At 42.0% G+C, this 21,875-nt stretch overlaps 1 protein-coding gene across 5 annotated transcripts in view; it reads left to right on the forward strand.

Annotated features, from left to right (window-relative positions):
* Positions 1-21,875, forward strand: part of DYM (dymeclin) — a 209,830-nt gene that overhangs the window by 162,946 nt on the left and 25,009 nt on the right. For all 5 annotated transcript variants that reach the window (XM_063179768.1, XM_063179771.1, XM_063179770.1 and 2 more), the window contains 2 exons: positions 2,898-3,080; positions 12,803-12,916. In XM_063179768.1, coding sequence (XP_063035838.1) covers positions 2,898-3,080; positions 12,803-12,916 — 297 coding nt within the window. The remainder of the gene's footprint in view (positions 1-2,897; positions 3,081-12,802; positions 12,917-21,875) is intronic.

Below are 21,875 nucleotides of genomic sequence, written 5' to 3' on the forward strand. Positions count from 1 at the left end.
GATAAACTGCAACAACAAAATGTTAATGTAACTTTATTTATACCTGTCTTAATACTATGTCTGGATGCAGTGGGTCTGTAGCTTGATACTGATGATGCAGAGCAACAAACCACATGGCATTTTATCAGCATTTCTCCACTTTCTTATCCAAATGCTGTCCTTGGATTTATGCTTGTTTTTTCCTTTGTTTTGAAAACTTTTAAACCCTTAGGAATGATTCAATCTCTAATTATAGGAGCAGACAGTTCTGATGATGTATGTGCAATACAGGGATTCAGTGCCACTTCTCTGTCTTTTATGGACATAGTTCTTCTTATAAATTCTTTTTCATGTAGTCAGTTGTGAGTAAAAATCTTCACTATATCTCCTATTTTTCTTCATGGGGGGGTCCCAGATTCTGCACCTGCAATGTAGTAGCCGAAATACAGATGGTTGATTCTGTCCATTAGCTCTTAAACATGTTAAATTTAGTTACTGTGTAATAACCACTGAACCTTTTAATTGTTTGAAGCGTGTCTTTAGCAGAGTCTCCAACCTATTGGAAGGCGGTTAGCAATACTTTCTTTTTCAATTAGCTGTATGCCTGGGGTTTAAGCTGAACACACCTTTTATTAAAAAAACATTTAGTTTTTGAAAAGTGTTTGTGTGGTTTGTTACCTTTCTGTAACTGGACAGATCTCACTTGATTTGGAATCATAATATTTCTGTGAAAGTCATCTATTCTGTATTTTAGGATAGTGTCTTGGTCACTAGCTCACCCTGCTGCACTGGGGGCAGAAGTATGCCAGTGCTCAGAGTTTTTAAAAGTATACCATAACATAGCATATTCTGCAGTAAATCTGATAGGCAAGCACTATTCCCCAGGTGAGTTAGGTCTGGATTTTTCTTCAGATGCCAGCTGAAGCAGTTATTTCTATTTTTGTCTAATATTTTCCATAACATACCCTTGACAACACCTGCCTGGGATGCTGTTTCACAGCACAATAGCTAGGTAACTACAGGCAGAGAAACCACCTGCATTTTGAAAGTAAAGATTATTTCTGTCGTAGAAGAATGTGATCCCATTGACAGCAATCAGCTTTGTAAGGGTTTCTGCCGTCATTGTTAGCTACACTACAATGCTAATTTAGGTGGCAAAGTAATTAAAAATAGGAGATACTTACATTCAGAAGAAAATCTGCAACCTTCACTATCAGGTATCATTGCTAAAGAAGGAATTTTACTGGAATGCATGCACAAGATATTCCTCTTCAAACAAGAGCTCCAAAAAACTTCCACTTAAATCTCCCTTGTACATGTAGAAGACAAGGGCTGGGGATAACCAGACTGTAGTGTGGGAATAATGATTGGATCTCACTTCTCCATGGTCCTCAGTGTCACAAAAGAAATGGAGCAGCAGGTTAGGGGCATGGTGCTGCCTTCTACAGGGCCATCTAGGAGAGGGATTTGGGACAAGGGACAGAGAGATTGGACAAGAGGGAAAGGCTTCCCACTGCCAGAGGGTGGGTACAGATGTGATATTAGAAAGGAATCCTTGTTGTGAGGGTGGGGGTCCCTGGCACAGGTTTCCAAGTGAAGCTGTGGTGGATCTGGCTGAGCTTTAAAGTTCCTACAGCCCAAACCATTCTGGGATTCTGTGAGCTACACTTCTAGGAAGAAATGCACCTTGCTTCCCATTGAAATCAGCCAGAGCAAAGTGGTAGCAAAGAATTTTGCTCTTTTTGAGTCTAAACAGGATAATGAAAATTCCTGTGTTCTCTTCTGTCTTGGAGAGAGCAAACATGTGCCACATGACAATTCCTACAGTGCTGCTTAATAGTAGAAAATAACTGTGTGCAGATTGAATGACAGCCCAAGAAAATGCTCTAAGTACTGCCTTTTTGTGAAGAATTTAAGTGCATTGTGATAACTCAGAAAGTGAACTTTGTGGGCAGTCAGCAAAAGGAAGTATCATTGTTCATACCCAGCAGAAAAGCTCAAGCTGGTTTAGTATGGTTCTCATTCTTGCCAGACATGTAAAGTCTCACAGTCCAGTTTTTGATGTGATGGAGACAACCTAAATGATACAAACAAGGTAGAAGAGCCCTTTTCTTACCCTATTCCAAGGTAGGACAGACAACTCTGCAATCAGAATAACTGTATTGGAGATATCCTGATGTGGAGCTCAAGGAGGCAAATACAGGCAGCTGGCAGGAGTTCACATGCCAGCTTGTTCAGCTTAGGAGGTTTGAGTTGTCAAATGCACTGACAAAATGAAAAGCTCTACAAGTTAATCTTAGTGTGAAAGCTTAGTGCACTACAAAAGGAGATTCCTTTTTTTCATTTGTTGCAAGTGTTCTTCAATGCCAAAAAAATAATTTTAAAAAAAGTCAAAGAGGAAAAGTCTGGTAACAGTGACAGATGTTGGAGTTGCAGTGATGTTTGATACAGTCAGTTTTTCTTCTCCTGCCTTTGCTTTTTCACCCACTGTTTTTTATTTCTGTTACTTTTACTCCCTTTTCCCTATCCCTCCTTCCTGCATAGGGGCTCAACAGAAAATGTAATAAATTAATTATATGCTGAAGTGCTTTTACTTAGAATAGGAAGGGTTGAAAAGACTGTGTTCACTTAACCCTTATGAATCTGACTGATTACAATATGGTAATGCTTTATGTCATGGCTCCTGTTGGGAGAATCAAGCTATGAGGCTGAGTACTAGTATGATGCATTTCAATTAAAATTTTGGTGATTACTGGAGAAAACAGATTCCTTTCCAGACACATGGATGCCAGATTTGCTCACCATAGAAACATTACCAGCTAATAGCTTTATTGGTAATAATTACCTTTGCACTGCCTTTATTACTCAATATTTTACAATGGGAGAGGGCACACTGACCTTCCACTCCTTTCTTAAAGGCACAAGACCTGAATGTGATTGAGGAAGTGATCCGGATGATGCTGGAGATCATCAACTCCTGCCTGACCAACTCCCTCCATCACAACCCCAACCTGGTGTACGCTCTGCTCTACAAGCGCGATCTGTTCGAGCAGTTTCGGACTCACCCCTCCTTCCAGGACATCATGCAAAATATAGACCTGGTGAGTGGTACCTGATTTCAGAGATGGTTACACTTGGTTATCTGAGCTCTTCTTACTCTTGAGAGGTGGAAAATATTTATCATTTTTTACCAGTTTGTTTTAAAATGTTGAACTTTTCTTGTCTGTTTTTTGGGCCTGCACACGCCTTCTGGGCAGTGTAGAAACACAGGGTGGTTTGGGTTGGAAGGGACCTTAAAGGTCATTTAGTTCCAACCCTCTAATTTCTTTAACAGCCCTATCCCACATCTTTAACTCAGGAGAATCAGAAGGATTTTGAGATGCCTCTGGTAAGGAATTCCCAAACTGTGACACATCTTTCACCCCAGAAAGGGAGAACAATGTCAGCTTCTCTTGACTGCCCCTTGTTAGAAACCTGCCTTTCAGGGGAGCAAAAGCTAATTTTCGTTGTCAAACAGTCTTTTTTCTTTTCTCTTATTCCTCTCACCAGCCTATTAATGATTATGGGGAATTAATTTTAAATAACTGAGGAGCAGACATTCAGCTGTCTTATTCCCTGTCTATATCTGAATGTGTGTTGTTTCCACCTGCCAAGTGTTTTCTTCAAAGCAGCCTTCCTCTTGCACAGGGAAGCATTTTAGAAGAAAACAGAATAGCTGTGGATAAGAAGTTGTTACTAGCGTGACTCTGTGGAGCTTGACTTTGGGAAACAATTATTAATTATTTCTGCATCTGAGAGTAGTTTTAAGGTTCATATGGAGAGCCTGAGCTTCTGCTAGAAAAATTCAAAGCGTTACAAATTTTTCCCTGTCTTCTAGTCAATATTTGCAGAGCTGAGCAATGTTTGAAGCCACACTATGACCACTGGGTGCAAAATACTGGAAGGGAGGGCTGAGCAGGGTACTAAGTCTCTGAATGCAGTGAATAACATATTATTGTGCCTCATAATCTAGAGGTTTTGGTTTGATTTGCTTTTAATTACAGGAGATTGACAGATATCTAATTGCCCATAAAGGAAAATCATTTAAAATGTTAAACTGAAATCCTGCTATGTACCTATTCCTTCCTCTTCTGTTCTCTCTTCACATTTTCTGGTCATGCAAGAGTTTGGGGAGTGGAGAACTTGAGGCTCAAAACTCTCCAAACTTTCAGCAGCTGCAGACTACAGGCAGCATGATACTGTCTGGATGATTAGAACAAGATGTCTCCAAGTTGTGTAAAGAGGATATGGTGCACTGAAGATAACAGTTGTCTACATTCCTGACTGAGATAGGGACCTTCTCTGGTTACTTGCCCACATCCAGGATAACTGATGGTGGCCAGATCCTTCTGCTTGCAGCCCTGTGCCTCCCACAGACAGCAGCACGTCCTTTCCTTTGTAACAGTTAAATGTAGGTTTTCCTCAACAATTTAAACAATTCCTCCCCAAAACTATTTAATATTGGGTTACAGCATAATGCCAGTTACATTCAGAAACTATTTAAAGCTTTCCAAGGGAGCATGTTGAATTTTTAAATAGCTCCTTTGTTAGAGAAGCGAGGACGTCAAAAAAAGAAATTTTTAAAAAAATTTTTTTTAAATGTACCTGTCACCATCTGGCAAGTGGTAAGAGCTGTCAGGCTTGTAGATCTGAATAAAAGATGAGATTCATCTGACTCCTTGTCTACCCTGTCACGTCCTGCACTTCATAAACAGTACTGGCAGCACCATACAGAACCAGTCTTTTTCATGTGAGCTGCAGCCAGAATTTTCTAACTGGTCTTGCTGTCCCTTGAAACAGTGGCAAATCATATCAGTTTTACTGTACACATTGCAGGGAGCTTGTCTGGGAGCCACGTGGGCAGGATCTGAGAAGAACCAAAATGAGTTTCTGTTTCCAAGAGCTTACCAGGCTTTTCTCTGCAGTGGTGGAGCTGGGAGCTGTATGGGACTCCATGGATGTCTGAAATGTAGCTGTGCTCTGAAAGGAGTCAGAAAAAAATCTTAAAAGATTTGGCTCAATAAACTTCTAAAGTGTATGTTGCTGAAAGCTGGGAGGATGTACTCATGGGGAGGATCTCCCTGTTCATGACATGCTCTTATATTCTTACTTCAGCATCCATCCCAGACTGTTTTCAGATAGAATAGTGAGCTGGCCAGGCTTTTCTTCTGACCAGGGCTGGTTATTCAGAAGAGGATGGACCCACCAACTTCCAGTATATTGGGGAGCTGTGTTGGCTTTCAGGCTGTTGTGATCAAAGAAATTTTGTGGCCCAAATTGTGTAGATTGTAGATAGAAACGGTAAATGTTGAGACTTTTGGTAATGCTAGAGTGGTCAAGAAAAATTACCTTTCTGAAGCTCCCCAAGTGTGTGTGCAGGGGCTCTGCTGCATCCTGGCTCTCTCTCTTGGTACTTTCCCTGGTCATAAACAGCAAAGTATGTTTGGATTATCTGTACCCATGCTGCTGTGGAACCAGGAGTGTAATTTTTGATAATGGCAAGGGGCAATGGCTTCCCACTGCCAAAGGGCAGGGACAGATGGGATATTGGGAAGGAATTCTTGGCTGGGAGGGTGGGCAGGCCCTGGCACAAGGTGCCCAGAGCAGCTGTGGCTGGCCTGTCCCTGGAAGTGTTCCAGGCCAGGCTGGATGGGGCTTGCAGTCAACTGGTCTAGGAGAAGGTGCATTGGGATTGGACTGGATGGCCTTTGAAGGTTCCTTCCAGCCCACACCATTCTGGAATTCTATGATTCCAATCATCAGATAGCTCTAGAGATTCCCGTGAGCAGTAGGTGCCTGTTATGCACTGTGTCACTCTGACATCCCTCTGTTCCAGCAAATTCTGCCCACCAGCTGATGAAAGATTCTCTGACTGTAAACTGTAGTCCGGATTTGCATTTCATAGAGAAATACTAACAGACAGTGTGATAATGTTTAATGCGTCAGAAATCAGATGAAAATACAGAGCATGTAAAGTCTGTAATGAGTTTTGGACACCAGAACAGTTGCCAGTTTGCCTTGTCAAGAATCCATAAAATAGATATGACATGTAAAGACTTAAATGCTTATTATTTTTACTCAGTTGGACATAATGTACTCATCAACCGAAAGGAAGCATGGAAGAGGTGAAAAGGCTAAAAATTTGAAGAAGAATTAATTGGAGAGTGTACTGGGGATGTAATAATGAGTAGTTGATGGTGCAAATAGAAAAAGGCATCTGCTGCAATTCTGTGTGTGTATACAAGCAAAGAATAACACAGAGATGTCCTCTAAGCCAAATCATGCTGGTGGCTTCTTAGCTGGATTACACTGGGTTCAGAATCTCAGAACCATTTAGGTTGAAAAAAATTTTCAACACCATCGAGTCCAACCATTCCCCAGCACTGCCCAGGCCACCACTGTCCCATGTCCCCAATGCAACAGCCATAGGGCTTTTAAACTCTCCCCGGACTGGGGATTCCACCACTGCCCTGGGCAGCTGTTCCAGAGCTGGACAAGCCTTTCCATGGAGGAATTTTCCTCAATATCCACCCTGAGCCTGCTTTGCTCCAGGCTCAGCCCCTTCCCAGCTCCCTCAGCCTCTCCTGGGGCTCCAGCCCCTTCCCAGCTCCGTTCCCTGCCCTGGACACGCTCCAGCCCCTCGGTGTCTCCCTTGTGCTGAGGGCCCAGAGCTGTCCCCAGCACTGGAGCTGCCTCAGCAGGGCCGGCACAGGGACGGGCCCTGCCCTGGGGCTGTGTCACAGCCTGGCTGGGACAGCCCAGGGGCCATTGCCCACCTGGGCACACCTGTGCTCATGCTCAGCTGGCACCATGAAGGAAATTCCAGGTAGAAATAAGAGTGTAGAAAACAGAACCTCTGAAGGTGCTGATTTGCTAAAGTGATGTGGTATTTTTCAAATAAAATGCTGCTTTGAAGGGAAGTGGAATAATCTCTTTGACATACTTGTGGGTTCACAGGTCATAAGGAAAGACTTTTCCAAGGTTAGGAATAATGAAGCACTGTGGTAGGTTTTCAGGGAACTGAGCATTGGAGACCTCTGGGGTTTGGCACCATGGCCCTGGGGCAGAGCACAGACCAGCACAGGCACAGGTAGATGTGGGCATGCCTCTGCAGCCCCACCAGGGCTCAGATCAGAGCAGGAATTGCCCGGGTTACCGTCAGTACAGACCTGGCCACATTAGCTTTGGGCTGTTTCTCAGGATTTGGACCATTCATTTTACTCTGGAGATACACATAATGTCTGTGTGCTTCATTACTGAGGCAAAAATAGGTGAATGTATAAGTGTTATCAGTATAGTGGCCACTTTTTATTGAAAACTACTTATTTGCCTCTGTGTTTTTATAAATAATCTAAAAATCACCATTGCCAGTTGATTGGGAACATATGGGAACCATTAATTCTGTACAGAAGAAACTGAAATCAAAATACCTTCTGCTTCCTATTACTTTACTTTTTATTTTAGAAAGCCATTTTAGTAAGAGATAGTGCATCTTGCTTATCTAAAATGGGATATTCCTCTTCTGAATCGTGAACAAAGAGGAATGCTATGGTTCCTCTTCTGGCCTTGTGCAGAAATATTTCATCTGGGAGCTGTCTATATGCCTCCACTTCAGAGGTGGTCTGTAATTTGGTCAGCCGCTTCAGATATGTCAGGAATTTGGTGAAGACTCTTCACTTATCATTCCTAAAGATGTGTTTGGTTCTTGGCCACGGCGAGAACTCCTTGGCTTTCACTGCTCTCATATTTCCTATAAGCGAGCAACTGATACCAGGTGGTGGAACAGGCCTAACTAGGAGCTGCTAGAATTTTGTTTGCAAAATACTCTGATAGACATCAAGAGGTTGGGAGCAATGGCTTAGTGATGCATAGGATTCAATTGATGCAATTTCCTACAAGGAATTTAATTCTTCAAAGACATTTCCCTACTAGATTTTAAAATCAATCAGGTTGTCTTCACTCTGGCATAGCAACCCCTGTTGTAAGACCTTCAGGACTTAAAAACTAAGTTTTTATGGCTTTCCTTAAAATTCAAAAAACCTTGATCCTGCTGATTACCAGAGCCTGGCTACATACTCTAAGGTTTTGGTGGGTTTGGGTTGGGGTTTTGTTGGTTGTTGTTTGTTTGCTTTGGGGGGCTCTTTTTGCCTGATTTTTTTTTCCTCACTCCTACACTCTAGGAGTGGAGAGCAGAATACCTGGAAAAGCTCATGTGTCCTTGAACATGCTCCTCATTTCAAGGTGGTTCTGAAAAATACAGTACTTCAGGTTTGCTGATTAACCTCCTGTGTTTCTCCTGCTATTGAATCACATGAAGCTGTTTCACCCCTTCTTAAATCAGCAAGGGTTGGCTTTGCCTCTCATTGGCTCCAGCTATGACTACTGGATACCAAATGTAGCTGTGATTTATGTTTCCCTATGGAAGCTACTTAGTTGAAGTGCTAATCCTGTGGTACTTTACAGTGAGAGGTTTGTTTTCTTCTTTTCTTCTTCATTTGGTGTGCCATTAATACATCATATTACTCTCCCAGTGGTGAACATGCCTGGAAATAAAATTCTCAAAGTGTTTCTTTCAATCACTTTCAAAGGGAAATAAAATTGACAAAAACAGGTACAAAACTTCCTCATTTTTTTGCCAAGTGATTTTTTCTTCTGTCTTTCAGAACTGACCTTTGCAGTTGCAGGCAGAGGAGGCAGCAACGTGTTGTACTGTTATTTTTATCTGCAGGAGAAGGAGAGTAGTTGTCATGTTGATTAGGCAGCCGCAGGCCTCACAGCACTTCAGCATCTGCTGATAGAATCCAAGTGGAGAAAACATTTTGCCCTTGATAGCTCTGCTGTTGGCATGCTGTAAAGGGAAGTATTTTGTTACTTCAGCCTTGCAGCCCAATTGAAAACAATAGTTGGGTGAAAATAACAGACACTGTGGTTGTTCTCTCACAATCTCAAAAATAATCTCCAAAACCTAAAATATTGCCTTTAAATGAAAAATGTTTCTGAATCATTCTAATCTTGTAGTACTTTTAATCTCTGGCTGTGCCTTGTAAGTTTACCGTTTAGAAAACAAAAGGAGAAAGTATGAGTTCCTCATGGAAAATTGATTTCTAGGAAGAAGTTCTCACTGCGGGGGTGGTGAGGCCCTGGCACAGGTTTCCCAGAGCAGCTGTGGCTGTCCCTGGGTCCCTGAAAGTGCCCAAGGCCAGGTTGGATGGGGCTGGGAGCATCCTGTGATAGAGGAAGGTGTCCCTGCCCATGGCAGGGATATCCACTGGATGATCTTTAAGGCCCCTTCCCAGCCAAAGCATTCCATGAGTCTATGATTAATACCAGTTTTGGGAATCACTGTAGAAAACTACATAGTTTTCATATAGAAGTATTAATGGTATTTTAATAGAAACCCTGGCAAGGCCTGAGCTGGAGGTGGCCAAACCAGGTCCCCTGTGCCCATTGTAGCACAGGTCTGGGTACCTTAGGATAGACTAAGGTACAACCAGGATTATACTCTGCACAGGGCAAGGCTCTCCATGCCTTTTATCTGGACAAGCATCAGATATTCCTGATGAGGGGTTGTCTGATCCTGGATTAGATGTGCCTTTTAATCTCTGCTAATATGGAAGCCAGACTGGAGAGAGAGCTCTTAGAATGGGTTATGTTGCTTCAAGGAGAGGCCTTTCAGTGCTCAGCATGACTAGGAAGAGAGTAATTCACAGCAACTTGTGGAGTCCCTTCTTACTCTTCTTTGCAGTTCTTTTTTAGACCAATTGCCCAAGTAATTAAGAAGAAAATTAATTTTCAGTGTACCAGGAAAACATAATCTCTCAGCCTTGTTTATTTGCTGTAAGATTTGGGGTTTTTCTATTCATACAGTCATATGCTCAGCTGGTTTTAAAACATGTACTAAAACCTGTAACTCTTTTAATACTCTTCACCCAGCTTATTTTTCTGGTTAATTTTACTTTCAATGGGACAAGGAGTGGAAATCTGTTAATTTTCATTTTTATTTTAAATTCACCTCTGTTACTTAAGTGTAGAAGATAATTAAAGCTCTTTCAAGGCAAAAGGCTACTCTTCCTTATTATGATGTTGCGCTTTTATTTTTTTATATCAAACTAGATTAGTAGGAAAAGTGTTAGACTCTCTGCTATTGCGGTGGGAGCTTGGGCATGAGTGACGTAATACTGGATGTTTTTGGTTTTATTTCTGATCTGGAGCTAATAAGAAAATGCCTTCTTTAGAATCTCCTCTGTATAATTAATCGTTAAGTTCTCTTTTTGCTTTTCTGTTTCGTTACTTCATTGGGATACTTGTGGGTACCTCACTGTCTCACTGGGGTATTGTGCTCTCAGGGTCCAAAAGGGAGGTACTTCATTTCTATTTTGTTTGAAGTACTCAGGCAAATAACTGCTAGAGATAAGTACCATTATTAAAGTAGGCATTTTTAATTTTAGTCATCAACTACACATCAAAAATAGCCATTCTGAGTTCTCTAAAATGCTGACATAGCCTGAAAATACTGGAAGCTTTTCTTGCTTTTATTCTTTTGAAATATAACCTGAAGAAGATTAGTACCTTTACCACAAAAACTTAAGTCTTCAAAAAACTTGTTAAGATTGGAGGGTTTGACTTCCCAAAATAGGAAACGTCAGAATTCAGGGAGTATCTGTGAGCTTCATTCAGTTTCTTTACATGTTTGCATTATGATAGTATTTTATCCTTTTGGTTAAAAGCTAAATATTAAGTTCTGCTTTTGTTGTGGTTTAGCAGAACTTGAGCTAACAGGGCAGTGCCACTGGGAAGGATTCTCTGCAGGAGCCTGCCCTTGGCAAGGATGGGTTTCACCAGTGATTACTGACAACAGAGGAGTGTTGAATGCAGGAAGATGTTTTTTTCTTTCAAAGTCTGTGGGCAACTGGCTGGTTCCTCTGTGAGCCGTGTCTCCTCCACCAGCAATTTGTCCCAAACTCTGTGCCAAAACCGTGTCAGCCTCACTCTGAGGTCCTCACGCTCTTTGCACAAGCTCTTTCTTGCTGTTTTACTCTGTAGTTTCTGGTCCCTCCCTCCAGCTCCTTTGCTTATGAACTCAGCACATCTTCCTACTCCCTTTTTCTAAGGATCAGAGATCACAGTGCTCCACCAGGTCCTTATCTCTAAGAATGTAAAAGCCTACCTGCAGCATCTGCCAGAGGCGGTGAAATTCTCCCTTTCTGCTCAAGTATGGAGATAATCGTAGGGACAGCACAGAAGATTAAACCTGAATTTTCTCTTGACTGGTTTGTGTACTTCTGTTGTTAGAAACAAAACAGAGAGAAAAACCAAACCAAATACCACAAGCCCATGACAACCCCAAAAAGCAGCTTCCAGCAACTTTAGTCTGCCTCTGCCTCATTCACTTGGTGCAAGAGTTTCTAGAGATCCCAGCAAATCTTCCAGCTCAAAACAAGGGCTGGGCTTTCTGTGGGGGAAGTCACAAACAGGAACAACAAATTTGAATCTCACAGTAATCAAGCCATCAGCTGTCTTTGTTTTATGAACAGCAGCTGAGCTGGGAGGCATAATTAGGGTAATGGTTTCTGGCTCCAGCTGTGTCTCACTACAGAACAAAGAGAGCTCAGCAGAGATTTTGTAGTATAATACACTTTTCCCCACTTCTGCTTGGGAGAATTATCGAAGATTACTCGATGGACTGGGACTGTGACTCAGATACAAGTGAACATCAGTATTTTTCCACAGAGGGTGTTGAAAGCTCACAGGATTTTACAGAACCTGCCATCAGCATTGTGCTTGCCTCCAGCCCAGGGGTAGCCAGGTGCTCTGGTGTAGACAGGCTTTACCAAGTACCTCTTGGTATTTTTATAATTCTTCCAGAGGATTCTAAGTAGGTGTTGAAATTTTTCCCCAGACCTTTTTTGTGTTTTGAGTCCTGGATCCCTTGTGTGACTAAGGAGTTTCCCTGAGATAAGGTATGGGATTTGCAAAGTATATTCTTTTTGGATGAAAGGAGCTATAGAAATGGAAGTTTTCTGATGTCCCACATGGATAACTGCCAGTGGGATGTCTGCTTCTGCTGTGACCCACTGAGCTTGAAGAGGGATAAAAGTTAAAGCCTGACCTGACTAAGTTCTAGCTAACAAGGACCAGCTGGGTCACAGAAAAGGAGGTGGGAAGGGAAATATGGGGGAAATGAGCTTGGCTTTACCAGGGGGATGTCTGGAAGATGACAGGGAATTTGCAGGATTCCTTAGGCCTAGAATCCAGGGTGTGGAAGGTATGTGTGGCACTTGGGGTGGATACTGGGTGGAAGAGGAGCTTGGTGGACTCCTTCTCATTATCCACTTGCTGTGGCTTTGAGTGCTACACAGTTCCCAGGAAATGTAGTCTCTCATATTGAGATACTTAACAGTGTAACAATAATGGTTTTACTTTAATACCTTACAACGTAGCTCAGATCATAGAAAGACTGGAAGAACTCAAAAGCCTGATGGGCAGAATGGACAGAAAGAAATATATGCATATGTCAGTGCACAGTACTTGAAAATGTAAATTTATTAATTCAGCTGTGTGTGTTATATTGTAAAATCATCTGTCTGTTTAAAAATGACTGCAAGAGGAAGCTGAGAGTTGTGCTAATTTGACATTAACAAAGTCTCCCTGGCTGTGACACAGGCAATGATGTGATTATTCTTTAAGAAGTGCAGCGCTGCCAAAAAAGAAGATGACAGCTTTGTGTACAAATTGATCCAAAGATCTCTTCTATTTATTTATGTGCTGTGATGTTTCATTCCAGGTGATCAGCTTTTTCAGCTCCCGATTAGAGCAAGCTGGAGCTGAGCTGTCAGTGGAGCGAGTTCTGGAAATCATCAAGCAAGGAGCTGTTGCTCTGCCCAAAGACAGGCTAAGAGTAAGTGCTCAAGACCTCATCACTTAAAGTATACTGTTCCTATCAATTACACATACATGCCCTTTATATCTGTAACTTCAAAAAATCATCTCTCCTCTCAGTAGTGACTGATAAGTGATTACACTGTCGATTGCCATATGTGTATGTTTTCATTTAAATTCCTAATTTCTGCTAAGTGTTTGGGTGAGTTTTTGTGATTAGTTATTAAATTGAAGTGTGTGGAGGAATTAAAATTTGCTGAAGCTAAGGTTTTCTTCAATGTATCCTGAAGATGCAGGCTCCTCTCTCCATCTGTTGTTTAGTTATACTGTAACCAAACACTGGTAATTCTCTCTTTTGATTAATTTCTTTTTCTGTCTCTAGTGTTCTCATGCACCTTTGTCTTGTACTATGTTAAATGCTATAAAAATAAATTTAGAGGGCTTTAGTTAAGAATTACCCAACCTAGGGAAAATCAGTTCAGGACCTGTAAGTCTGGTCAGCATGATGATGAGCTTTCTGTATAATCCTGAGCAGTCCCCTCCATTCCTTTCTGAGAACCTCTCAAATCTCTTGAGGGATTTACCAACTTGACAGGTTTTGTGAGGCTAAAATCCTTTAATGGCTGTGTGATGTTTAAATACTACAATAAAGAAATCTGTGTAAGTGGGTAAGTAAGCAAATGGGAGCTGTGTGTGTTTTTTAAACACGATGAATCTTGTTTCTCTGTTATGCCAAGTGTATTTTAAATACTGTCTGTTTTCTTCAGAACTATTTTTGTTGCTACTCTGTGATAAGAGAGCGAGAACACTATTTCTTTTGCGGTAACTTTAGTAAAATATCCTCTGATAAGGCACACTGAGTCTGTACAGCCAGTGGCAACGGCTGGTAATTTATTTATATGCTGGTAATTTTAAAACACCCAGTGGGAATTTTCTGGCTGGCCGCATATACTAATGTCTTTCCTGCAGTTCCCTGTGTCCCTGAGATGGCACATCTTCAGTCACTCAGGCTGAATTCCTTCAGGAGAGGTCAGTCTAGAGTCCGAGTCCTGAGCCACAGTACAGGAATAGCCTGAGTAACACCAGAGCAGTTGTTGGGTCCAAATCCAGCCCTTCAGGTTGTCCTTTCTGTGTGGTGATGCTGTGAATGCAGAGGAACACTGGAATTTTGGCGGTTTCTATGACAACTTGTTCTGATGTGCAGATAATTAAAAGCTCTTATGTTGAGGCTACACCCTTCTTGACACAAAGCCATCACCAAATCAACTCACTGCTTAGGAAAAAATGAAGGTTTTCTCAGTTGCTGAGTGTGCCACATTGACTGATATGTCAGGCCACAATTTACAGAAATGCTGTTTCTGGAGTGAAATCCCATCAAGTTTCAATTTTCTGCACTAACGATATACAGTATTCAAAATTATATGTTTATATTGCCACTTGAAGTTACAAACCAGCAGTTTTTGGTGTGTGCCAAGCTCTGTAAGTCCTCACCAAACAGTCACGTACTTCTAGTTTTAAGGATGCTTAGTGTTGCTTGAAGGACTTCCCTTTCCTCTGGAGCACTTGAGTTTTGGGACAGACTCACAAAGGGAAGCCAGCCTGGCACATGAGTCTTCTATATTGACCATTTACACCTACTGAGTTTTGTCTTTTTGTTTTTCTTCGGTTTCCTTTTTTTTTTCTTTCTGTTTTCCCAATTTTTTTCCCTTTTTTGTTTTTTCTTTTTCTTTTCTTTCTTTTTTAATGCTTTTGCTGAGCAGCAGTTTAGCCAGAGCAGGTTACTTTTCCATGTAGAAAAGGTGACATTGATCTTGGGATGGGATGTTTGTATATATATAGGTATGCATGTATGTATGTATTGTCATGCATCAATTTGTACATGCAAATAGCATCCTTCCTTTGCAGAGGTAGTGATGAGGAGCAGCACATGTTTCCCTCCTATAGGAATGGCCTTGTGAGTCTTTGTGCCCTCTGTCCATGTGCCTCTCTCCTGGGAGTCTCCCTGTTCCTCAGGTCTTCCCACTTAAGTCTGAGGTTTTCAGGGGAAGCTATTCTAAAGCTCAACAAACTCATATTAAGATCAGACTGAAGATATAGTTACACAATAGCTCTGGCAACTCAGAGGCACTTCAGCAGCTAAGTAAAGGAGAAAGCTTTAATCCTTAGGTCTTTAATGACACTCTGTGGGCAAGTCTGGATGGGTGGGAGCTGCCCTACCCACTCTGGCTTTGATGGCACCTTTCAGGAAGTTGTGCAGAGCCACAAGGGCCCCGGGCCCCCCTGAGCCTCCTTTGCTCCAGGCTCAGCCCCTTCCCAGCTCCCTCAGCCTCTCCTGGGGCTCCAGCCCCTTCCCAGCTCCCTTCCCTGCCCTGGACACGCTCCAGCCCCTCGGTGTCTCTCCTGTGCTGAGGGCCCAGAGCTGTCCCCAGCCAGTTTGGACAATGTCTGGAGGAATTAGGAATCTGTTGCATCTATATTGACACAACGTACACGTAACTCCAATGTGCAAAGCTGTGGAGTTCAATCCCAAGAATATATCTATATGTGTGTGTCAGCTTTGCAGTTAATTGCTAACTAATTTTCAAGCCATCCTTGCCTTTTGCCACTGCATACTGAAGTGCTGTAAAGTACAAGAGACCCTGCAGAGATATTATTCCTGCCTCCTAGAAATAACCATCTTCAGCTGAAGCACTCTGGGGGAGGCAGTTGAAACATGGATGTGATTTGGAAAATGAGGGCTGAGGCAGAGCTTTTACTCAGTCACTTCCCTGCAGCTCAGACAATGATGTTTTTTTCTCGTGTGTACCTAATGTATGCACGGATGTTTTCAAGTGAATGTTTCCAAGTTGCTTATCTTGGCCTTTGTCGAGGAAGTGAGCATTCAAGAGGTGCTACATGTATTCAGGTTCTGAGTCTGTTGCTGAGCCCATAGTTCAAACATGAATCAACGTCAACTAAAAATAACAGCACTTAGAGCCACGATCCTCATCTGCATAATGGAGCTTATCAGTTTGGGAGCACACCCTGGTGCTCCTGCTCCCTTCCACTGTGGGAAGCAACACGGGATGCAAAGTGAGCATGGGTGGTAGCAGTAGGTCATGGATAAATATATATATGTGTGTGTGTGTGTGTGTGTGTGTGTGTGTTAGGAAAGATATCCTGCATTTTCTTAGCAAGTAATTATTGGGAAATGGGAGATCTAACTCAGATTTTCCTTCTAGTCCTGGAGCAGACTGGAGACAAACAATATAATTAACATTATTTTAAGCATATGCTTTTAGCTGTGTACTGTGGAAGGCCAAGAAAGTCCAAGCTGAGCAATTAGCCTTTTAGAAGACTTCTGCACAAATAGAGAGATAAAGGGCAGGTGCTGAAATCAAGAGCTGGTTATTTCTCCCTCAGTCTGTGGGAGGAGATAAATGGAGTTAATATGCCCAGGATGGAGGCAGAAGCCATGGCGTGGAGATAGAGCTGTCTCCTTTGCAGACGTGCAGCCCACAATCCAGGCTCCCTGCTATATTGCAGGAGCTTATTAAAGGCAATTTAGAGATCATAGTGATAGGTGAAAATTAGCCTCATTCTTTCTTTCTCTTTTTTTTTTTGAAAGTTCTCAGGCTGTCTTCCTTCCCTTTGGTGACCTATCTGTACTTTCAGGATTAGGAGAGTGAGAGAAGCAGGACCGTGTCTGGAGCCTGTGACTTATCTCAGGATTTTGAGGGGAGTTAGCCAGCAGATAACAACAGCAACTCTTCTGCAATAAGTGGGAAAACTTGTTTCAAATGCCAGCTAGTGACTGGAAGCTGACATTTGGTTTTATGGAATGATCACACTTGGGAGGCCATGTTTAATGCTTTATAAAAAAACAATTCCCATTACCTAAGCCACTTAAGATGGAGATTTGTTTTTCACGAGCATTTTCTGATCTGCTTGTGTTTTTCCCCCACTCCTTTTCTCCCCATGTCAATGAGTATTTTGTCATCAGTGTGCACTTTGTCAGATGTTCTTTGTGTGCTATGCAGACATGCCATTATGCCATCAACTCTCACAATTTTGATATGGTACAAAATTTAATATTTATTGAAGTGCATTTGAGTTCGATGGGCATTAAAATTTCACAGAATATGTAAAAGGAGCAGAGGTAAAAGCCTTCAGTCTCTTGACAGAACAAGTTTCACTTTAGGTGTTAAAAGCACTTCTCATAGGTTTCCTCTTCTATTAACAATGTACTTCCAACTCCATCAGCTTCCATTTGTTTCACTGAAAAAAGCTGCTAATCACTGAGGCACCAGAGCACAGGGGAAGAGTAAATTGTCATCATGGTGATGGCAGATACTGCCTGGGAGGTGGACCAGAGCAGCTTTATATCTCTGGCACATCACCCTGGGGAGCAGCACCAGAAATTTAGCTACAAAAAATTATCATAAAAAAGAGATGGTTGTTGAATGAAGTGGCAGTGAATTCAACAAGGGATGTCAAGCACGGGTGCTTTGGTAGAATCACCGATTCATTTAGGTTGGAAAAGCCTTCCAAGACCACCAAGTCCCATCATTTCCCCAGCATTGCCCAGGTAACCACTAACATGTCTCCTAGTGCCTCATCCACATGGCTTTTAAATCCGTGCAGGGATGGGGACTGCAACACTGCCCTTGGCAACAAGGGATTGGCAGAGCTTTAGGTAAAGAAATTTTCCCTGCTGTCCACCCTGAGCCTCCCCATGCCCAGCCTGAGGCCGTTCCCTCTGCTCCTGTCCCTGTTCCCCCCGGCTGTCCCCTCCTGTCAGGAGCTGTGCAGAGCCACAAGGGCCCCCCTGAGCCTCCTTTGCTCCAGGCTCAGCCCCTGCCCAGCTCCCTCAGCTGCTTCTCATCAGACTTGTGCTCATGGCAAATCAGAAATCAGGAATGGCCATAAAAGAAAGTGCGTGTGAAGTCTCCAAAACCAAAGGAACCTAAATGATTTCTTGGCTTGGGTACTGAGCTCTCTTTGGAAGAATTTTCCTGCTTCTGCAGATGTTCCTCCCAGAGAGGAGACATCATCTATTGATCAGTCAGTGGTGCCATCACACCTGCAGAGGGACAGGACATGGGCAGCCCTGCACAGCACCCCAGGTGGCAAAGGAAAATGGAAGTGTTCCATATATATGTACCTCGTTGATCCAAAGAAACCATCCATTGCCCCATCTTCTATTAGAATTGCTCCTGATTACAGTTTTTTTTCCTCCACAGTCCTGCTCTCCTTAGTCATGAGTGTTTGGTATTTGGCCACAGCAAGATGCTGGATTCAGGATCCAGACCAGTGGTCTTTAATAATCCAAATTAAACTGGGGCAGATCTGTAATTGCTTTAAAAGCTATGTACAGCTTTCTTGTGTTTTTTTTTACTGCTGTAACACTTTTACTGCTGTGGAGTTTTTGGTGGAATAGTTCACAAATTAACTCTGTGTGACACCATAAAGGGGTAGGGACACAAGAGTTACAGAGACCAACAACTCCATTACAGAGTTCTACGGCACAGCACTAAGCAAGAGACAGAAAACTTCCTTAAAAAATAAATACATCCAGTTCTTCCTGATATTTATCTTTTTCTTTTTTTTTTTTTTTTTTCTGGCTCAAAGGTCAAAGTTCTTATTACAGTGGAAGCTGATTGTGTCTAATACATCCTTAGGTCTGACGCTAGGCAGGCGTCTACAACACAGACTTCCTTTTGCTGACCTTCAGCTGCTGTTAACCCTTACCCTGAAGAAGATCAGATTAGTGACAGAAGTGTAAGAAAGTTTTAAACAAAGTGCTTTTTGGGCCTTTCCAGAACACTGACCATATGCTAAGAGTAAGAGTATTTATGGATTGTATATTTCCTTTTGACAATTTATACCCTCAATTAAGATGTCAAACTTCCCTGCTTCCGTGAGCTGACCTGTAAGTGATGGACAATAACTCAGGTTTCTTTTGAAGGCATTTGTTTTAGAGGTCAGCTTCTCAGAGACCTTGAGTAGAGAAGAATATACTCTGCGTCCCTTGAGAAATATTATTTTGGGTAATCAAAATTCCAGGGGGAAAAAAATGATCTTGAAAGTTTTGATGGGCTTTGTGGTCAGAAAATAACTTATCATTGTGAAACTGTGAGCAGTCAAAGACATGTCTGCACTCAGCTGACTCTGGCTAATCTTACAGCGGGACTATAAACCTGTCTGTCTGTCTGAGCCAGGGCAAACCCTTATGCAGGTGCTTTTCTATTAATGTAAGCCTTGCTACTTAAATTGGTGAGAATGAGTTGAAACTAAACTGGATGACACCACTTTATAATAAGTATGTCCAAGCAGGAGTTTCTATCATTTAAATCTGTTTAATTAAATGGTGCAAACTTGTGTGTAGGCAAGATCTAAAGTATGTGAAAAATACTATGGAAAAACTGTGATTATTACAGTGCTTGAAGTTAGATACTTGCTGACATAATGCATTGTATGGGAACTCTTGGCTTTGTAGTTTGAAACCTTACAGGAAGAAAAATAACGGCATCATCCCAGAAGGGAATGAAAGCTTTGGGGGTTTGGTTCAGAAATAAATACCACCCTCACTTTGAAGCATTAATATGATAATCCACAGAAATGTGACTTCAGTAGGAAGTAGGGTTCAGTAGCTAGTTAGAATACATAGCGTGTTAACAAAAAATATACTCATGTGCCTGGTTGCTTTAACACTGAAAAAGCCAGTGGCCAAAGTAATTTCAATTTGAATCTGTGGATTCAAAGTCATGGAATCACAGAATCGTTTAGGTCCGAAAAGCCCTCTAAATTAAATTCCCCTAGGGTGGCCAAGGCCACCACTAGTTCACATCTACATGGCTTTTGAGCATATAAGTGATCAAAAGTCTTTGAAACATGATGACTCCTGTTGTTCCATGGTTAAAAGTGGATTTTAGCAGTCTTTAGAGAGCCTTGTTTGTAGCCACGTGTAATGCAAATACAGCTGATGAGTTGGATTGAATACCAACAACACTTCATTTTCAGAAGCATCCTTCAGGTATAATGGAAGGAATCAGTTAACTTAGAGACTTTAATGAAAAAAGAAATAAATTCTACTGCAGTCCTTAGCAATGTAGTTTGACTTGAAACTTGCTATCCACAGAGCTTATTTTCATATTGCTGAATTCGAGGTGTTTCAAATGTTGGCATAGGCTGGCAGTTATCAAGCATTTATGAAGCATATTTATTTATTTTTCGAAGTTTGGTTTAATATTTTTATATGGAAAAAAACCCTAACATGAACTCTTCATGCAGTTACCCATTCCCACAAGTGTTTGCAAGGATTTTAACTGTCATACATGTCAAGATTTGGGTTTCTTTGGTGTGGTGTGAAACGAGTCCCTTTGCATACAAGGTCTGAGTTACAGCTGAGTATTTTATCTGCTCGAGTGTTGCCAGGCCGAGCACCATGGCACTCACAGCCTCTCCCTGGCACTCCCAAAGAGAGTTCACTCACACTGTAACTGACTCCATATTTACATGTTACTCTTAAGGCTGTTTGAAAAGGAGATGTGCTTTCCACCTTTCCCCAGTTGTCTTACGAGTGTGAAAATTATACAGTATCACATTCTTTAAATTATTTTTGTAGCATTATGGGGAAAGGGACAAAAAAAAAACCCCAAAACACCAAAAACCACCCTTCAAATGATTCCAGGAAACTAAATTTTTCAAATGTGAATGCTCCTGAGAACCCAAACAAGTTAGGTTTGCTTTTACACAGCAGCTGTCAGTCAATTTTGGGATTAAAACCAGCTTTTAAACTTGAGTTTACTTCAGTGGTTATAAATTCTTTCATGGGGGCGGAGAAAAATAAACAGTAATTTTTGGCATTGTTGACTAGAACAAGAAAAAAACCCAGCTATTTTATTTTGCTTGTCTCCCTGGCACACAGTTAAAAACATATTAATGCTTTTCTGACACCTCCCTATTGAAGAGTAATATAAACATCACTGCAGCATCAACATAGGAAAAAAAGCATTAGCAAACTTTTGAATCTCTGATCTTTAAACTGTTTCTTATGTAATATCAGTTTCTTATTGTAAAGCACCCAAAAATCCCTTTGAACAGAAAATAGTAATCATGCTTTCAACTTAGACCATTTGTATAACAGCTTTTCTTCAGAGATGAAGAATAAACTGAGAACTTCAGTCTTGTTTTCTTCCTAGTCACTGAAGCATTTATTTTCATGGGGAAAATTCTGCTTCTACTGGAAAGTTTTGCTGATGGCTCCAACATTCTCAAGGTTGTCAGGCTGTATCTTCATGCTTAGGAGATGGTACCAGGCATGATGCAGGCAGGACACCAGGCAGGCCCCAAGGCTGTGTGTGTCCCATGGTGGGCAGAGCGTGGTTCACAGTGACTGGTATTAGTTAGGAGGAAGGAGGGACTGTGTGTCATGTTGCCCTGCCCTCTCCCTGATTTCCCTGGCTGCTGCTCTGTGGGGATTGCATTGGTTGCATGGTAGTTCAGAAAGTGGTGCCATGGTCAGCAGCCTGGTGAGGATCTCATGCCGTGAGAGCTGTGTTGCTGCCTGTGCTGTATGTGACCTGAGCAGCAAAACTCTCTGTGAGCTCCTGACTTTCAGCCATCTCAGCTGGAGTAGATTGAGAGAAGCAGCTCAGGGAGCAATGGGATGGAGGTAGAGCTTTGTTAGCAGGTGCACAGTCAGCTCAAAGAAGCTGGGAGTGACCCACATCAAATCCATCAGCTTTTGCTCACTCTTGTCCTGAATAGGTTGGCTTTTGTCACCCTTCTTGGTGAATAATTTCTCTTACACAGGTTACAATTCAAATAAGACGCTGATGTCTGAATCTCTTCAATGTACTTTGACTGTTTGTTGTAAGTTTGTTAGATATTGGGAAGAAATACTTAGCTGTGAGGCCCTGGCAGAGGTTGCCCTGTGCCAGAAGCTGTGGCTGCCCCTGGATCCCTGGCAGTGCCCCAGGCCAGGCTGGATGGGG

This window comes from Melospiza melodia, chromosome Z (genome assembly GCF_035770615.1).
Source record: "Melospiza melodia melodia isolate bMelMel2 chromosome Z, bMelMel2.pri, whole genome shotgun sequence".
Lineage (NCBI taxonomy): Eukaryota > Metazoa > Chordata > Aves > Passeriformes > Passerellidae > Melospiza > Melospiza melodia.